At 38.9% G+C, this 21,045-nt stretch overlaps 1 protein-coding gene across 1 annotated transcript in view; it reads left to right on the top strand.

Moving 5' to 3' along the window:
* The first annotated feature begins 783 nt into the window (after positions 1–783).
* GABRB1 (gamma-aminobutyric acid type A receptor subunit beta1) overlaps positions 784–21,045 on the top strand; it is a 64,670-nt gene continuing 44,408 nt past the window's right edge. The window contains exon 1 of the mRNA XM_009642299.1: positions 784–998. Coding sequence (XP_009640594.1) covers positions 793–998 — 206 coding nt within the window. The 5' untranslated portion in view covers positions 784–792. The remainder of the gene's footprint in view (positions 999–21,045) is intronic.

A 21,045-nucleotide genomic window follows, 5' to 3' on the forward strand; every position in this document is an offset into this window, starting at 1 on the left:
TGGGCTTTTCCACTTTAAAAAATTGACTACCTTTAAAAATCACCAAATTCACAGACAGACACAAGAGAATAAATTGGACCAGAAGCCTTTTTAGAACAATTTCTTTTCAGACTAAGTGAAAGCAGAAGCACTGCATAAATGGTATTTCACCTAAGCCACAATATGGCAGTCAAGAGAAGATGTTCATTTTCTATGCGGTAATATTTGATTGCCAAAGACAGAAAGCCTGGGCTGAGGTGAGACATGCCCAGCTAGCTAAGGTCATTACACCTGGCAGCTTCAGCAGATGCAGAGTAGGAAGTTGTCCATTGTACGTTCTGAGGTTGTATTTGCTCTTTCTCAGGAGGTCTAGGGACCGCTGGCCTTTCTGGATTGCGGGGGCAATCCTTCAGGACAAAGACAGGGAGTATCTAAAGAGTATCCTCAATGGTATACAATGCTATTTTCACTGAGATCAGCTAAACCTTTTAAGAAAACTTATCAAAACATGCAAGTGTGTTCCATGGACTGGAGACCCAAATGTACCATATGTACCTCTGGCTCGAGAGGTTTTCAAGGCCGAGGCCAGGGGTGGTCACTGCCATTGGTGAGTAGCTTGAGGTTTGACATTAACATGAATAGGCCAAGACTTATGATCATGGTTTATGACAACAACTTAACCATCCTTCAGCTTCCTATTGCTACTGATATTCAGTTACTGAGAGTAATCTAAAAATAAACCTCTGTTAAGTTAATCAGTATGCAAAATACAAAAAGCCCTTCTTATTTCTTCCCTAGGACTACACCTTGACCATGTACTTCCAACAGTCCTGGAGGGATAAAAGGCTCTCTTATTCTGGAATACCTTTGAACCTAACTCTGGACAACAGAGTGGCTGACCAGCTCTGGGTGCCGGACACATATTTCCAAAATGACAAGAAGTCATTTGTCCATGGGGTGACAGTGAAAAACCGAATGATTCGACTCCATCCAGATGGGACAGTCCTTTATGGCCTACGGTACGTTGGGTTTTTTAATTGGATATATGGATGTCCTGGCAGAATGCAAGTCGTGACTGGTAAGTGCAGGTAGTACCAACGCTGCTCTCCTCTCTGCTTTCCTGGTTTCTCAGTGCAGTTTTATGAGTCAACAAACACTACATCTCAACCACCACAGTACATCCATGAATTTTCTTCCAGGCTTCAAAACTACCTTAATAGCTGTAGCCATAACTAGCAAAGCCTAATGCCTCTGTTTCTTTCAGCTCTTCTGAGCATGTTAACACTACTAATGGGTTCTTTATTATGGTTCTCACCTGGTAATCAGTCATAGCTTAGACAAACCCTTCCTTCCTTCTGAAATTCTCCAGCAGTTCTTTAGAACAATGTCAAATATAAAATCAGGAGTCATCTGAAGAAATGCAACCAGCATTTGGTAGGGAATAAAAGGAGGACATTTGAAAAGTTTCATGAGTTAGGGATGACCTATACATCCCAGTGCAGGTTTTATTTAATCTGCCTTGATTTATCACTGCCTCTTCACACCACAACTGCTTCTTTATATCGTGCAACCTATCTTCACTCGTTCAGATAAAAATATATTCTAAAACATGAACAGGCACAATCTAATGATAGGGTACACAAATGTAAAACTAAAACTAAACCAACTTATTTGTTATGTTGAGGCTGCTGCAGAGCCTGAGTAGGCTTTACATTATTTTTAAAGTTAAGGTAGCTTTGCTTAGAAAAAAGCCATCACCTGCTTGAAACAAACTTTGATCACTGTTATCGTTCAACAGTGAAAATAATGTCCAGAAAATATAAACCTGAAAGCGTAATTCAGTTAACCAGAAAAAAAAAGTTTTAAAGCATAAAACCTAGCTGAAATACCTCAAAATGGTACCCAAAATGGGACTGAAAAAAAAAAAAAACAAACCTAAACTGCCGCAGTAATTCAAAATGAAAGTAATATTTGGAGAAAAATAACTTAGAGCTTACTGAAAATAAAAACTTGAAATGACCTCTTAGCCTATAAAAAAAAAAAACCTTTTAAAATACAACACTACCCATTCACTCAGAAAAACCCTTCCAACCCATCAATTCAAGCTTCACAAGAAACAAAAAAAATAATTTAAAAATTATTATTTTGGTTCATTGTAAGTTTTCTTCTGAACTTGTCAGATTTGCAAGCAGTGCATCGGCCACTACCAAGGACCACACAGGCACTTTGCTACAGAGAGCTGTTCTGGTACAGAAAAACTGCTCCTTCAGTTCCAACAAAGAAAACAAGGAACCCATGAGGAAACAGCTGATAGACTACAGGCTGTCACTGTCATCTGCTAAACAGAGCATTTGAAAAATACATCTTTCCCATTGCCTTCAGACCTCCTACAGTTCCTTTCAATTGAACTGACTCTTGAAAATCAGATTAGCAGGGCAGTTATCATTAGAGGACTTTTTGGCCTAAAAACTTTTCAAGTTGTTTTTTGGTTTTTTTTTTTTTTTTTAAGGCCAGTAACTAAATTTATTTACATTCCAGGATTTGCACAGTGACTAGAATGTGCATTAGAACCAAGTAGTCCCTCACAAGCAGTTGTATACAATATAAACTACACGCAGAAATATATGCCATGCACGCACTTCCATGCACATGCCATACATCTGATATCAATAACCGCCTTCTGAAGAGGTAGCAAAAGCAGCTGTGACACACGCAGTAACCCTGCTTCAAGTCCTCTCATGTCCTTCATCCACAAAGCACCAGCCTTGCTGAGAAGCTGTGACCCTGCCGAGTGTAACACCTGTGCTCTTCCTCTCAGAGGTGCTCAGGCAAACCTCCAGTGCAACAACAAAGATGGTTACCCTCACCTAACGAGGCTGCTAGTTCAGGTGATTAAATAACCATTCACATTTGAGTGGTTAAGCAGCAACCCTGCAACAGCTGCCACTCTGCAGCTTAATACCCCATCCAATATCTCACTGCTCTCAGTAGGAAAATGAAACAAACCCAAAAACCCAAATAAACTGAAAAAACCCCACTCAAAAGTAAAGGGCATCCTATATTCTACCACTTGCACTCTAGTACCAGGCAATTCACTTCTCCCCCCCCTCACCCCTGCCTCATGCCCTTAGTGCACGCTGGCACAGGCGCAACCAGGGGCTCTCCCCACCTTCTCACCCCAGAGAAGGCAGCAGGGGCTCAGGGTGCAACAGGGCCAAATATTGCCAGATGTGCCCATCTCCTCCAACAGCTTTATCATCACCAACGACATGCAAGGAAGAGACTCAGCTGCCAGGTTCTCTTCACAGCTCAGGCTGATGTGCCATGTTTCCTCCAAGGGCAAGGCTGCTGCTCAGACTCATCTGGTGAGCTGACTTTGGTCTGCCAGCGAAAACGCATGTAGTATCCCCATTCCACAAGAAAGATCTGATCAAAGACAAAGATAACAAATGAGCAGAAGAAAAAATGAAGCTAAGAGACACTGAAACAGGTTTCCTACAACAGTTGGCAATTACTGCACTAAGTTCGCATCTACTAGTGGTCACTTTCCTCACGGTAATAAATATGCTTCTGCCAGCCTCTCAGTTACCTTTAGACCATATAAACAGCAATTTCTTCATGTACTAGATGACACACATGCCTCCTAAGAAACCAAACAGGAGAAATCACTGCAGAAAGCGTTTTTAGATAAAATTCAGCACTGCCTGTTAGAAATTTGAGCACAGCTCCAATATTAGTCTCATGAGTAGAAAAGCAGCTTTGCAAGGTACTAGCTTGCATTTAGCTTCTATGCAGTAGCAAGTGTCAAGACAGCATCACCAAACCTCTCTCAGAGGCACTGTGACCTGCGAGTTTCATTACTGAAGACAGAACATTGGCCTGGCATGACTGGAACAAGACAAACACCAATTACACTGCAGTCCAGGGTCTGAGTTCCCAGCAAATTAGGCAGGGCCTTAAACCATCTCTCAAGAATCCCTTAAGTGCTTGCTTTCCTCCATGCCTCCTATTCCCCCCACAAATTTCCTATTTTCAGTCCAGAGTTAAATGTTTCTTTTCAGGCTCAGATATGAAATTTCATAGAATCATAGAATCATTTAGGTTGGAAAAGACCTTTAAGGTCATCAAGTTCAACTGAATTTTACTGGCTTCTTTAAACAGGAATTGGAATTATCACAACAGCTCTAAATAACCTGCTTTGCTCGCATCCATGTACTCGGCAGTTTGGCACTGATGCAATGTTCAGTCTCAACAGAGTAGAGGAAAAATAAAACAAGGTTAATCATCTGGCTTTACTGATGAACAAACAAGGGAAATATGCACTGAATACACTGGACTGGTTTTAGATCGTATAATGAAACATTATCACTTCAGTATGTCTCCATTATGGTATTATTTCTGTGATGAAAAAACCAGTCCCCTTAGCTATTTTTTCCAGTGACTTTCAGCTGCTATATCTCCAGTTTATAGAACGATGTATACATATAAACTTGTACAGACACAGAATACTCCTCAGCCTTCTGCCCTCTAAAATTGTGCATTGCTGTTGTGTCTCTTACTGCAAATGTGACTTCTGTTAATTATTCACAGTAATGAATAATGCATAACATTACTAACCAAATAACTCTTTCATCCTACTGCCCAAGCAAGGAAACACACATAAACGTACTTAACTCCACGTTAATATTTCCACTGAATTCCACTTCAAATATGCCAGGGAATTTGAGTGTCACTGTTAAGTGTGATGTACCTGAAGTGCATGATTCTTCAGTTTCTATCAAGCACTCCCACTAGCAGCTATTATTATTTTCTGTGGCATAGCCACCTGGTTCCTAAGAGAAGGAAAAAAATCCCTTTGATTCTGTGCACAAACCTGCAGCACTGTGAGGCTCATGTCCGAGACAGCTCTAGCCTGGTCCTAGTACAGATGGTAAAATACTGGATTCTTCTTTCCCCCTCCCACCCCCCCTTTTTTAATAAGTCATCAGATTCCATTAGCTATAATCCTTTTGGCACTAGCAGCATCTTTCTTTACTTTTATTGCCTTTTCACTCAAGATTCTCTAGAAATCTCTCTGAAAGCTCTAGATTCTCAAACCAACACGTGCTGTAGTTTCTTTCCCTTGTCCTTTCTCCCTCCTTCCTGGGTAAGATGCTAGAGATGTACTCTGTCTTTAAGATATTTAAGGAAATATTACTAATTTATTGTATGAAATTCCATATTAAAATTCCTATGTCATGATGTCAAGAATAGAAACTCTGATTTAAATCATCCTTTCCTAGTATTTTTATGCCACCTCTTAATTCTCAGCATTTCACTAGCAGAACAATGCTGTCTTATTCCTTCTAAGACATCTGTTCTGTTATTATGACATTGCCTCAAAGTAAACATCAGCAGAATTTCATCTGGTGTGGTGAAAGCAGCATATCCTTCAAAAGTATTAGTTGTCAAGAAGCGCAGCATACCTTCAGCAATACCTTTACACAGATTTCCCTTCCTTCTGATGTTCAGACACAAACCCATCTTTTGTTAGAGCAGGGCTTCCTTTATTTCAAGGCAGGGCGACTGAGCACATCCTGACAAGCACGAGAAGGTCTGGGTTAGAGTACCAACACTTGGTTTTAGTGAGACCACGCACTTTTATACTGGTGCGGCAGAGGATGCCACTTTGCTAGGCACTGCTACAACTGCAAGGCGACAGTGGGGAAGAAGGATCTTTGCCTTCAGCATAAGGACTTACTTCACCACTTCTTACACAAAGGTGGTCTTCTGTGATGTAAACACTGCAAGAGACATCCATCTACCTCCAACCAATTCACAGGTGTGCACTGACCCATGCGACACTGCATGTACTAACCACTTATTCATGCAATATCCATGGAAGCCCAACTAGCATATCCTAAAGGTGGAATACAAGAAAAGCTATATTTAAATGCAGAATGCTTTGGTTTTAAACATAATCTTAAAAGTCAATTCAAGCATAGACTTCCCTTCTTGACTGTCTCTATTTTGGTGATATATCCAAGAGTTACTAAAGAAATTTGCTAGCCAGGAGCTCACATCTTTCAGTGCAGTGATTTTTCACTGATTTTTGGACTGGTTTTGTATTGCCATGGTTTGGGGCAATGGAGTTTTGATTTTCCCCCAAACCCCTTCATAGGTTTGATTAAAAAGAGTCAGCTATTGAGTGCTTTTGAGGACATCCCCTCATGGCAGCAAGCAGCCTCCTTATACTGGTACTCAACAGATTGTCCTCACCTGTGTTACTAAACAGCTCCAGCCAAAAAAAAAAAAATAAAAAATAAAAAATTACTGCATTCCTTCTAAATTACAAAAAATGATGTCATCTAACTGAAATTAAAAGTTACTTTTAATTTCACTCTATAGGAAAATACAGAGCAACTTTTAAAGCATTCTTTTATCAGGCGATAGAGTAGTTTTGAAAGTTACACACAAAGCTATTTCTTCCATGTATAAATGCTGAAAGATGCAGCAGCAGGCATCTTTAAGAAAAAGAAATGTTATGCTTGAGTCAAGAATCCAAGGAAAGGCAAGACATTAGATCACAGCTGACAGAAAACTACTTTATCCTACTTAGTGTTTTCATATGCAGTTACCTGGTATTAAGACTCACAAGAACCAACCTGGGACTTCCTTTATGTTTTTGAAATCTGAAGATATAAAAGAATTTTTCAAAAATAAGTCAATCAAATATTTGTCATTTCCTCCACTTCCCAGAACGTTTCCACCTCTGAGGGTCAGTTTTCAGGATTCACAGGCAAATGAACGCATTCCTCAATGTACATCTATTAGGAAGGGGTAGGAGTGAAGATGGGGCAGTTCACGTGTGCGTTGTGGATGCCAGTTCAGCCTGCCACAGGTCACACTGGGTCTGCTGAAAACTTTCTTCCAACAGACTACTCTTAAACCAGCAAACATCCCTGATGGGCAGCCAGCACGGCCCCTAATCACAGGAGACGCACTGCTAGGAGTGTTGTTTAACTCCGAAGGAAAAAAAAGAGAGGAAGAGGACATGGCTGATGGCTGCCTCATGCTGAGGCAGATGGATCTTCTTTGTCCCTCCCACTGCTTGCAGACTGTTCAAATTCTCTGTGCCCCTCTATCAATCCTACTGTCATCTCCTCTTCCTAGTCCGTGACCCAGTCCTTGGGCACGGCATGGCTGGTGTGAGATGAGTGAGCAATGACCAGTACCTAAACCCATGGGGAGAAAGCAGCTGGAACTAACAGTCTATGCACAGAAGACAGCATGCATGGCCAAAATACAGCTGCATTTATTAACCAGGCTTCAGTACTTGTAGAAGAGTGAGCTACTCCTTACCCTTGGCAGTTACGAAAGGAAAAAAAACGCACCAAAGTTCATTTATGCGCTCTCACACTTGAACAAGGGCTCCTCCACCCTGCTATAAAGTCATACAGAGAACATCTGCATTTGCTTGGGAGCCACAGCACCATCGGTATGTGAGGGTGCCATAAGATATAATGCATTTTCAGGATTGTTCTTCCCATGTACAAAACTTGTTAATTTGACATAGTCTGTCCCAGGTCACTTCCCATGCACTGCAGTTAATCTGATAGAGGTTGCAAAATGGTTTGTACTATACATTATGAGAAAAACAAAAAATACCATCTCAATACATCTGCAATTTATGGGATGAAACACAGTAGCACTCAAGCAGGCACTGGTATACTAAGATACAGGGGGTTTTTGGGTTTTGGTTGGTTTTTTTGGGTTGGTTTTTTTGGGGTTTTTTTTTTTGTTTGTTTGTTTTTTTAACGTGGAGGCTGAGGGATATTCTTGTTCAAATACTGCTGGAAGGAGGCAGTACAGGTACAGTCTGTCTCATAGATGTATACAAGAACAGTGAAGGAGCACCAAGGAATGAGACACTATCAGCATTACTCATTTTTAGTAAGTGAGCAAATCTAACTGAAGAACAGTTATATACTCTAGCTGAGGGAAAAAACACAGAGCAGAATAGAAGAATCCTGCAAAATTGTATTTGCTCACTTTGTTTTTTCAGACAGAGACATATAATTATATTCAAATGCCAAACAAAAAAATAGCAAGAGTAAAAACCCAGCCACTTCTAAGCACACCACAAACTTGCATTACTCTAGTTCAAATAAAAAATACTTAAAAAATTTTTTTTTAATGGTTGTCTCCTGCCCAGGCTGGCTGTCCCCTGCAGCCATCTAACTTGCTAGCAGCAGACAGCATGGCAGTAGCAGCACAAAGTTCTACTTCCCCACTGGGTCTACTGCATTTCAGAAACATTTTTTTAGGTCCAGCCAGACTTTTCTCCAGCTTAGATGTTGAAATCCGTATTTACACTCCCTGACAGGTTAGCTGCACTCTCCTCTCCAGGTGTGAACAATTCTCCCCAAACCTGCCTCCTCCAGCTGCTCCTGGTACTCTTCATGCCCAGCCTGCGGTTTCTTATTCCCCTGCTTAATGTACAAAAATTGGAAAGGACACAGAGTGCTACAGGATGATAAGGATGATAAATCAGTGGGGGACCAGCACATTTAGTCCATTCATTGCATGAAGCTCAATTCATCATTGGTTTACTTCTCCAGTATTCAGCTGGGCAATGGTGGGAAACTCTACATACTGCACTGCTCTATACCCATCCCTGGAGGCTGTGGCGTGATTCACTGCTTTAATGCCACAGCTGGAAATCAAAGAGACATCCTCAGTTCAGGCACCTCCTCACTCTGGAGTGGTTGGATTTGTAACCTTTATGCTATGTAATGTTATATATACAGTGAAATGCAATCTCGCTACTACCTTACTCACGCATTTGTTATACATAATGTATCATACTAATCAATGCAGGGTTTTATCATTTCTTTAACATCATTTGACAAAGAATATCCAAGACAGAGATCGCTGTAGTAATTTATAACTAAAAAGCACACAGCCAAACCTGAGGAAATTTAAGACAATAGTGAGCACAGCCCTTAAAACTTAAGGGGTGTGATTTATGTAGACCTTTACTACTGCAGGTAAACCAGAAAACACGTAACTGCTTATGGGCTTCCACTTTCAAACCAAAAATACTGCTCCCAAAACAGTGAGATCTTATTCAGTGTCAAGCACAAAACGGAGCCTGCGTACTTGAAGTGGTAAATTGGTAGTTAATAAATAGCACAAATGGAAATGGAAGATTCAAAACTACAAGAGAAAGGAAGCAAGCTGGGAACCTCTCTGGCTGCCAAGGCAGGGTAAGGAGTCCCAGGTGTAACTCAGAGACAGCCTCGCTGTCCTCCTTTAGCACAAACAGCCTCACCAACAGCCAGGGGGAAGCCACCGGCTGCCCATCCCAAAAAGAGGCGCTCTCCTCATCACTGACAGCATGCAAACCAAAATCCCTCCAGTGGCACGCACAGCAAATCTCCCCCCTCTCTTAACCCCAGCAAACAGCAGACGTGGCAGAAACACGCAGCTCTGCGGAGAGCAACTCTTCATAAACTCCTACTGAACTGTCACGTAATTCTCTGTATTTGATTTGGAACTTTCCTCCAACTTCAACCATTTTCACATAGCATTTTTTAATGTGAGAATAACCTTGGGAAGGTAGGGAAATGCTTCAGGCTGAATAAGTCATATAGAGAACGTATCAAAAAATCCAAACAAAAACACTCAAGAACTTAACATGGACTCAGCTTTAAATATGTGAGCGGTGGCTCTTGTAATCAGTAGTTAAGTACATAAGCAGCCTGGTGGAATCACAACAACTGACTTCACAGCCTTGAATTTAAACACAAGTTTTAGATGCTGTAATTGATTGTGGCTATCAAGTACAGCACACTGAAGAACTGAATTATAAGCATTTTGAGAGCAAAGCCCACTAGGCTTTATTCAAGGACCACTTAATTCAAACGGAGTCTAGATCAAACTCAGATTACTGAAATTTTATGTCACATATTTAAATATATTAACATTGTTAAAACACTACTTAGCCACATTAATACTATCCGAAGAACAGTAATAAAAATAATTTGACAACATTTAACAAATGTTTAATTTTAAAGCTGAAGGACACTGCAAAGTATGGATTACATACTTTCTATGCAGCCATCATCTCTTACTGACTTGGTATAAATTGGTTTTGGATTATTTTCTTATCCTCTATTTTACAGACTATGTCCTGCTTACTAAATCTGAGCAAGTCTTCCCTTTCAAATTGGAAGTGCAAATGTCTTCCAATACTTTGGAATTATTACTCTGCCACTGTCAACCCCATCTGCATCAAAATTGCAGTTCTAGATATAATGGTCTTTAATATTTTTAATTATTTATTTATTTTTAGAAGAACTCTATTCACACCAAAGCTCATCTCTAGGGTGTATAAATAATAGCATTATTTATAGCTGCCTCAAACACATTGGGAGACAGAAATTAAGTAAAAATAAATTTAATGGCAGAGATTAACACTGAAGTACCTTTGATCAAGAAAAATTTCAAATACATTTATATACATCCTAAGAATCACTTCATCCAATAGCAGCATAGGTAATTTTTTATGAGTATTTCTTTATTTGCTTTTAGGGGGACACGTATCAGATGAGAAAGAGGCTTTTGTACATTTACCACCACAGCTTTCTCCTCACACAAACCATAAAATCTCATGCCTGATGACCCGTTAGGTGCATAGATATCTTACAGCTGAGCAACCAGAAAGGAAATCTCCACAAGCATTTTACAAGCAAGCTATGTAACAGTTGGACTTGACGGTCTTAAAGGTCTTTTCCAACCTAAATGATTCTATGGTTCTATGTAACTCCCACCATACCAGTACGGCCAGTTGCATACATACCCCTGTAGCAGCAACATATATCTAGAGCATCTTCATGCTCTAGAAGTTAGTGGTTAAGTTTGCATAAGTTTATATTTGCTTTTCCCCCTGAAATACAGTATTTTGAACACAATTCTTGCTGCTCATACTTCACAAGGAACACCAAATGCACATACATGGTTACACTACTTACTTGCCTTTTTGAAAGAAAGGGGCAAAAGCTTTCCTAAAAACCACTGTAATATAACTTATAGAGCTGGTATGTATTGTTAGCAGTACAGATCACTTGGTGCATGTTTTTATATAATGCTTTACGCAGGTACATAACAGAGATCTGTGCTGAATCCTAATATGCTAACATACTTTAAGTAGTACATTTCATATCCACATACATTTGGTGCATGTGTGTTTTCCAGGTCTTCAAGTTCATTAAAAAGACATTTAATATAAAGCAAATGCATTTTCCTGTAATAATAAAAGATTTAAAAGGGGTGGTAATTAGCTGTGCTTTCCTGCAGATTTCCAATTTGCATACTATTAATTTTGAGCATGCTGAGAACAATTATTATTGAGAGAGAAAACGAAGTTCTTAGCTGTTCAAAACCAACCTCACTCTCCTTTCATTTATATCAATGTTGATCAGTGACATCAGTGAAGTAGCTGTTCAACCAAAATCAGAGGGGAGGGGTAAATCTGTACATTTTCTATGCGATAAAACTATCAGTCTGGCAAATTAAGGTCTTAGGGGAGGCAGCAAATATTTTACTAGAGCTGCACCAAACTGATGAATGCCCTTAGATCCACAAGATCTCCTCCTCTAAGAGACAAGGACTGTCCTAACGAGCACTACCCTAAAGCTGCTGAAATCCTGAACAAATGCTGGAACAGCCCATTCACTAACGACACACAAAGTGAAAAAGGAAAATTAATAGAAGGTGCCAGGTTAGGGGGGCCGCTGCTTCTCAGAGACATCCCCTTTGCTCACAAAGCTCACAGCCATCAGGCTGTACCCGCTCTGCACCGCACCATGCAGGAGGTTGGCTTGTGCCACATCATGTGTTTAAGGGTATCAGCATCAAGAGCAACCCTGTCTTGATTAACTCACTAGGCAATCAAACACAGCATTTTTAAGTAATTTTAAGACAGATTAAGAACTGGGATTTTGAGTACAATGTTAATATGCAAGTAATCATACATTAAAAAAAAAAAAATGTTTTCAGGCACTGTGTTTTCTCCTTAACCCTCAGTCTTTTACAAATATCTCCATTTGAAAGAAAAAGATCAGCCTTTCTTCTCAAATATCATTGGCCAAGTTTAGAAGTAGCTGCAAGAAAATTTACAATCTAGAAAATAGCCAAGCCCTTCAGTATAGGAAAATGTAAAATTAATTACTCTATAAAATACAATAGTACATTCCTCTATTTGACACTTTCACTATAGTTTCAACATACCTGGTCTCATAACTGCCAGATCAAAATGACCTCATTTTAAGAGGCAAAATTTGTGACAACTAGAATGTTTTAATTTATAAAGCCATTAATAAGGTGGCTACCAAGCATTACTATAGCACTGGCAATACAATCCCACCCTAAACTGCAAGTCTGACCTCTTTTTAGACTAAGAAGTCAACCTGAGCAGACATGAGGAAGCAGGCATTTCAAATACAATTTATGTAGTTTTGGATGACATATTTGATTGGATTATAAATATAGTTAGATATCATCTTTCAGGGAAGAATCTGGAAGTATCAGAAGTACTGGAGCTACTTGGAGCCTAAAATAAGAGTCAAAAGCGTGGACAAAGCAAGTTGAAGGTTAGCAGTTAAACCTACAGTAGGTAGGTTTACATGGGAGTGACCTACACAGGAGTCTGAGCTGACTGCACGCTATTTCTTGATCTCTGGGTAAATCATCAGGCAGCAACATCAGCCTTGGCTCCCCCAGCCCAGGTACAGTGTTGTCTACACCCAGTGCAGCTGGTTTCACCTTGGCTGAGGTACCTGCTCACAACGCAGAGTAACATACCAGTCACAGCCTCCAACCTCAGTACCAACAACAACAGGTCCCACTGACAGAGGCATTGGCTCAGATTCTTGAAATTCCAATAAAAAAACCCAAACAAAACTCCCAACAATAATGAAAAAACCACACACACACCCCACACACACCCACCCCACACAAAAAAAAACCCCAACCAAAACACATACACACAAACAAAAAAACCCCCACACAGGTCCTTCCTAGAATCTGGTCAGCAAGAATATACACTTAACTTCTCTTTGGAAAGAACAGTTAAAACCAAATCAAAAGAAGTTCAAATTATTTGTGTTTACTTTTTGCAAACCCGTGTATTTTCCACACCTGAAAAGTGTCCAGTTCTTCATGAAAAACTGCCAAAGACCAATTTTTCAAAGCCACATGCATAACAATAGGCTTGCTCCAATAAGATACTGATCATCTTCCAAAAAGATATATATATATATATACCCTCTTATATTACCATCATTTCTATAGAACAGACAGAGAAGTTTATCATCCCAGAAGATAAGTTACATACAAAGGGTAAGCTGACATCTCCCATGCATCATGGCACAGGCAGAAGAAATTTTGGGAAGTTCAGACCCCTTGGCACTTCTCAGGCCTGGGAAATTTAACTCTCTGGTGCTCCATTACGTGCTGCTGATGTCTCTTTTAACAGAACCACTGTAGCCACCTCCAAGAGCATAGTCACAAGAGACTGCAAATGCAGCATTTTTCATAATCTTTAGATCGATGGATTTGTAAACTATGTAAGACAGCGTGATCAAGTGGTTATATTGGAAGCATAAATCTACACTTCCAGTCCTGTTCCTAATATATTTGTGTAAATGAAGAACCTGGGAAGTAAAACTGTTGTGGAAATCTTAATATTTTCGGCTTTATTAGCTTATGTGGGATGTTTTAAAACTTGTCCTCAGATTTGATAATAAACATTTTTATGAAGGAAAGACCATAGCTCTTAAGGCTATCTATTTTTTTTGTAAAATAGGAGATAATATTTAAGAGTTTTTAAAAGGCCTAACAGTTATCCAAGTAAATCACCTGTAAGTCCCCTATGTTGTATTTACTAGTTTTAGTATGTTCTGATCAAGGGACAGAAAGAAAAACGTTACACATATTTATTTTATTGATAAGGATTTAGTTGAAATAATGTCTTAACCCATTTCCCATTATTCTCTTCTGTCGGAAAACATCTATGGAACACACCTTTGGAGACTGATAAAAAAAATCTCAATTTCTATAAAATTTATTTTCTAATTAAATATTAGCTCATAAACCATTCTACAAGAGGTATTTCAATACCTGAAGAAATACTTCTGATGAGTCTCTAGTCAGATATTTTGCAAACGCAGGGAGGGGAGAGAATAAAAAATTGTCAAAATATTTCCTAAGAATTACTTCACTGACCCCCAGCTGGCACCATTTGAAATACAGTTGGCTACTGGCCTACTTATCTTGTTACAAGGTCTCAAACTTTTGAGTCTTTCACTGAAAGAAATAAATGAAATAGCTGTAAAATTAGTGCTGGGGGATGGGGGGGAAGACATGACAAGATTCTAGGTTGGTATATCAATTTTTCATTTTTTAAATTGTTTCTTCATACAAGACTGATAATTCTGCTCTTAATACAATTAATGCTATCTCTTTTTGATACAGGGTATACAATTAACCTGTTTGTAGAAAATTACTAAAACGCATGAGAATTCCAAGCTCTCTCTGGGATGTTAGATGGGGTTAAGCCTAAATTGGCACAAGACTTTTATCAGCCAGATTTTTAAAAGATCTAAGGCAAAAAATTCAGCTTTTCACTGTCTACCTTTGGATCCAAGGAACAGCAATTTCCACTGAAACACTTTAAGATGAGCCAAAAGAGTTTAGCAACTAAAACCTTAAGTAAAACGCTTTTAAAAAATAATAAAGACTCTAAACAGTAATTTAGCTCAAGTTCTAGGAAGTTTTAAAATATGCAGTTACCATCCCAGTGTGGGCAACCAGTGTGCATTGAGACTACTAAAGATTTCTCAGTGTTACCTGGGAGCCCCCTGCTGGGACTCTGCCTTTAGAAAACAAGCAAAGAGAAGAGTTTTGTTTTGAAGGTGTGTCACAGATGTTTCAGTAATATTTAATTACTCTACATATGGTATATTATCAGCCTTAAAGTCACTGAATGCTTAGTTTCTCATAAGCAAATCACTATTCAGGAGAAAAATAAATCCTTTTTCTCTGCATAACAAATGCATGTGTTGGTATTACTTAAGTATTTAAAATATTTTAAAATATTGCTAATTCTGGGAAACGCATGAAGATTCAAATGGACAGCCTGTGTGCTAGATATAAAGGATCCAAACTGGCGGATGGCCTGTGTGGCTATCATTGAAGATGCCATAAACAGAGTTAGATTTATTCAATTTGATGAACAAAAAAAAAAAAAAAAAAAAAAAAAACAAACCAAACCCAAAACACACTCCCAACACAAAACACCAGCCCATACAGGACAAAAAAAAACCCCCAACTACTAAACCACTTTTAGGACTGCAAGAAAAGAAAAATGCCAAAATTAATCTTTGTCTTTTATGGAAGAATAGTGTTTTTATTGCATCACCTGATTTAACTGCAAAAAAATAGATAAGTTTTCAGGCACACAAGCTCTTCTTTAGGTCAAACCAAAGCAACAAATTTCAGGTTAAGTATGGGTTAGAGCAATTGCTCTGAACTCACAGATCCATCAGTATTTTCTTTCCTGATAAAACTTGTATAAAATATTTCAACCCATACTGCAGTCCCTACCTCCTCCATTTCACCAAGTCTGGCCGTTCAGAGCACTCTGCAATTAAACTCCCCGGGGCTGTAAGCAGCAGATTTTTCTACAAGTATTTTGTTTCCATATCATTTCACTCTTCTGGTTATGAACGGTACAGCCATAAAGCTTAGTGTCCAGATTCATCTTTGAGGGTGTTTTGTAGGTCTCCCTATAAGCTCAAGATTGAGACATCAGTGGTGGAGTGCCCACTGCATTGGAAAAGCTTTCTCAGCAGCAATGGGAGCTTCTGCCTTTTATGAGCATCAAGCTGATGGCTGCTTGATATATACATGAACTTTTATTCAGTAGTGATCTTTTATTCCATTTCTAATTTCATTTTTCTATCATTTTTTAATGGCAAAGCGTCAGACTTATTTTTAAGATGGCAGTGAAAATATCAAAGCATTTCCTTGAAAAAATTCAAAGGCCTGCATGCCCACAAGATTAAGCAAAGATGCCTAAATACTGCACAGCACTATCCGTGAATTTTCACTCACATGGGGAATAATGCAATCTTCTGCCATACACAGCCACCTGTAGGAAGTGTTATTGGTATAAGCACGGTATTATTTGCCAAATTGAAGGGCTATTAGCATACTCAAAGAGACAGCCCTGACCATAGCAAGAGGAGTTAAAAGATCAAAGGAAAAAACTTATCATAGTTCTTTCCACTATGCCAGGCATGCACTCATTTAATGTAAATGTAACAAGCAGTAAAATTTATATGTAAATATTCCTCCTTCCAAAGGAGCCTTAAATTAGACGCAGGAAGAATGTATTAAACTAGTAAAAACTGCAATATATAAAGGTTAAAATACAACATTTCCAAACCCATTTTTAGATCCCTCTCCTGGAAAGGTTCCCAACTCCTTCCTTCAATACAAAAATAAGGTGTTCATTCAAGGAAAAGAAATCATTCTGTTAAACCCCTGGGTAAATGGTAAGGAATTTGAACACAGTGTGATAGCTCTTTATAGTGAACCGTTTGCAGCCCATAAGAGAAGGCAAAAAAAAAAACTGGAAGCAACATTCGCCTGAGAAACTCATGCTCTCGCAGACAACTTTGAAACAGCAAAAAAGGGGCTAAACCCAGAGTGCAAATCATTCCCTATAAATTACATATTCCTTTTGCATCTTGATCTGCTGGGGGTAAGGGAGGAACTGTCCATTTGTTCATCTCTGAAGTAAGACATCTTGCTCTTTGAAAGTCTGAAGTTCGTGATAATCCACTGAGCAACCATCAAGGCTGTATGTTATTAGAGCACCTTTTCTTTAGGCTTACCTGAACGTTGAGCCTTAGCAAGAACATGTTATTTAGCTACTAAACTTGAGAACAGCAGCAAAAAAAAATTATACAGGATGAAAAGTGGAAGGATGAGAGTTCCAAAACAATACAGGTTGGCATGATGGCTTTCATACTTTCCTACACTTTCATTAGCTACATTGGTGAAAGGATGCCCATGTGATTTATTATGCTTCCATTGATAAAACATTTGAGGGAAGAACTTCTGAATGATGGAATCCAGAAGAAAATACAATATAGTAGTCAAGCAGCAGCGTCTTACTGCATTTCTCTCTTGTCCAGGCAGAAAAAACAAGTAAAATTACCCAACCACCGCTTAGGGCTCCAACAAGTCAGGCAACACAGCAAGGTTGTGACAAAGCAACACAGCTGAGAATTAAACACCATAAACAACCTGATTTTACCTGAAAATTCTCCCTAATGAGTCAGACAACTTAAGCAGAAAATAAATTCATCTGTTTGTATGAGCTTCAATCTTAATTCAGTATTTTAACATTATGGTAAAGAGCATCTCTACCATCTAAGGAGATTTTTGCTTATTCTGTCCTCTTGAACATTGCATGAATAAAGGTACAGTAGCATTAAACAGACTACCGTACTGTATGCTTAAAGCTAAAGATGGAAGAAACAGGCACAACAACAGATACTGACTGTGAGGAATTGTATGTCAGCCAGTTGTAGAAATCAAATGCAGGTGCGTTGCTAGGAGAGAACCACAGAGTCCAAACTTGCAGAATATTAAGGCTTATTTAAGGGAGGAGAAAAAGGTGAGAAGGTGGCCTGATATAGGTCTGAGCCGGGAAACTCTGAAAAGTACATGAATATCACGTGTCCTGATGTTTAAGGAGCTGAGGAAGAATCTCGTCCTCATTCGGCTCATGGCTTTGGTTCGTAAAATGTGCTCGTTTTATTTATTTTAACAAGGTTTTGCTTCTCTCTTCTGGAAGAGCCAGTAGCTAATGCATCCTCACATTCACATAAGATCCAGCTTCCCCGCATTTCACAAGTGCACACGATCTTGCCGAAGGTATTCACACCACCATTCAGAACATAGCTAACCTTCATGATTTTAGTGAAAAATCAAGCGTTCTCTAGACAGCCTTTCTATGCGAGTACCCTAAAGGCAGTTAAAACGAATATGTAAAGAGATACCATGAGATTCCATTCATGCCTCTTCTTGGATTTCAGATATAAATTGGCACAGTTTTAATTATAACCTGCCAGCCATATAAAATGCTAAGTATCAAAAAGTATGCCTAATGAGCCATGGAGTGGGCAACCTGAATTTTAAGTACTTCACTGGACCTTTTACTCTCCTCCTTGAACAGGCCCACCTCTCTGGCTGTTCTGTATTCCATCCACTTGAAAAATGTTCTGTGCCAAGGAGAAATTAGAACAGCTAGTGGATTTTGAGTACCTAACTTGGATGACCAGGCAATCTTTTTATGCAGCTTTTAAAAATAATGTGTACATTTTGGAATTTAAAAAAAAAAAAAAAAAAAAAAAACCCAAAAAAAAGAAAAACCTGAAACAATTGAGAAAAAGCAAACAGACAAGATAAGATCTCCCAAGATATCATGGGGAAAGCATTTATACATATAGGACATACACACTTCTTTAAATTATGAAATATATATTTCAGCTCTGAAATAACAGTGTTTATAACAAGCCCATGTGCTCTGTTTATGAGGGATGTTCAGTTTACAGAGGAGCAAGGACAGATGTTGTGCATTCAAGATGCTACACAGCTACATATCAGTCTGCTGGATCACTGGTGCACACAGCATTCAGCGAATGTAAGAGAGCACTGAGTATCATTGTTTAAAAGTAAAAAAGAAATTACATTTTTAATATCAAGGAAGTCTAAAACCAAACAAAACAGGACAAAGATTCCATATTAGAGCAAGTTGTTCTCACCTCAAAAATATAAAAAAGCAAAACCAAATAAATACATATTCTGCTCTAGAACTGCTTACAATTTTTGTACCTTTTTCTTCCCTGCAAGACATTTTTGGACTACACAACTGCTATCCACCTTGTAAAACAACTACCACTACTGAAAGCCACAAACAGTGAAAGTATTCCCCACACACACATTCAAAAACAAAATATCCACCCCATACAAGTTCAAAGTTATCAATATTGGGTTTAGTTAACAGATCTTTTAGGATAAAAATATCCCATTGGCACAAACCCAGTTTTCTTTTCAAAGATGTGACCCACTCAGATGAAATCTGCATATGACTCATCTGTGTTGGCAGTCAGGAGAAACTAAACGCTCCAAGTGTAACTAAGCTACCCAAATCTTTAACCTGCTTCACTTTAGGCAAGCCCAGCTGAAGAACTGGATGAAAAGGACAAGCTCAGATAAAACACTCACACAGAGGAGCCCACATATGTACACATATATTCTCTCCTAATCCACACTGCTGGTTTAAGGAGGTCTCTCCCAGTCTACTCCAAGTTACCCATCACCATTTCTCTGCTAGAGAATACAGCTCTCTTATAGATGCTAAGTTTGCTTTGGTGAACACTTTCTAATCTATTTTGGTCACTACGAGCTAGTTACCAGCTTACCCAATTTAACAGTCAACAAAAACAGATTCACAAAGACTATTTAAGGTGTTTTGACATCAGTAGCTCTGCTGGTACACAACAATGGATTTTAATTTCCAGGGAAGGGGGGGATAAGTTAGAAGATGATAACCTCTTCATCTAGGGCTGCTACAGCTGGGAAAGGACATAGGACTGCTTAACAAAGAGATAGAATTTTGTTTCACCCAGCAAAAACAGTTCTGACAGAAGATGTGCTCATTAGCCAGAAAGAGGAAAAACAATGTTAGGGAGAAGTGCTATGCAAGCCACAGGACAACATTGCCCCAAAGGCAAAGGGGTACACACCAGCCATAAATCACTTCAGGCTGCAAATTAGGTGGCTATCAGAAAAACATGGTTCCCCCAAAACTTCCTATTTAATAGTTTTCCCTACTACTCCCAAGTATTTTAAGACACATTTTGATCAGGTTACAAAAGAAATATAAAGAGGTGGTACTTGCAGTAGTACTAACAACGACCCAGAGATCCGTCCCTTCCCACTGTGTCCCAAATCTTGTTTTCTAATTAAAATGAATGGCAGGGTACAATTTTTATTCCTATGTGTGTTTTAACTTACTCAACAGCACAATTCACAAAGAAAAAGGCATAAGAACTACAAAAAAAGCTGTACTGGAATAACAGAAACACCCTACTGCCCCAAGTTTATTTCAACGTTATAATTAATTTATGGCCATTCAAAAAGTCATGAGAATTAATAAGCTGTTGTAACTAGAAATCTCTTAGAAGTAATACATGTCTTAAACTGATTCACTGTCACAAAATCAATCTCGGGCCATATGCAATGAAAACATTCGTTTCTTCTTTGATTGATCTTGTTTTCCAATTAATATCCATTGACAGAGAATGATCATCAATCAGTTTTCTCCACAAAAAAAAGTTGCATCAGCATTCCTCCCAAGTCAGGGGTGTGCAAAAAGGCAATCTAATTTCTTTGTTCATGCTTTACACTGCCGGCGGGGTCAATATTTTGGCAAAAGCAAAGATCCTCTCCTTAAGGTCCTAGTGCAAGATTTTCATTTTACTTTCAGTTCTGCAATGAAATTAGTCACTGCACATGGTAGATTAACTGCAGCAGCTCAGCTTCTTCAGATGCATTCAAGTTTCCTCATGACACGTGTATCCAGACATCATTACGCTGCCTGCTTCGCTGACAAGAATTATTAGTTTTCACATTCAACTATCTACCTGGAACAAACGAGGTGTGCTTACTGTCTGGTCAGGATGGGAGAACACAGCAAAAACAGTGAAAAAACAAACACCTGAGAAAAACCTTCAGAAATCAAGCACACTTTACAATAAGAATCTCTTGAGTGGTCTGTAAAGGCTTGATAATTTAAGATCTTCTCTAGAAGTGGTAAAAGCATATTTTAATGAGTATTAGGTCTTACAGTCAGTTACAAACATAAAGAAGTACAGTGCCATACTATAAGAAGCCGTTTACTGCTGCTATTACAATCTTTCCTAGGTGATACATGTCATTAATAGA

Source organism: Egretta garzetta, unplaced genomic scaffold (genome assembly GCF_000687185.1).
Source record: "Egretta garzetta isolate BGI_Z169 unplaced genomic scaffold, ASM68718v1 scaffold557, whole genome shotgun sequence".
NCBI classification, from domain to species: domain Eukaryota; kingdom Metazoa; phylum Chordata; class Aves; order Pelecaniformes; family Ardeidae; genus Egretta; species Egretta garzetta.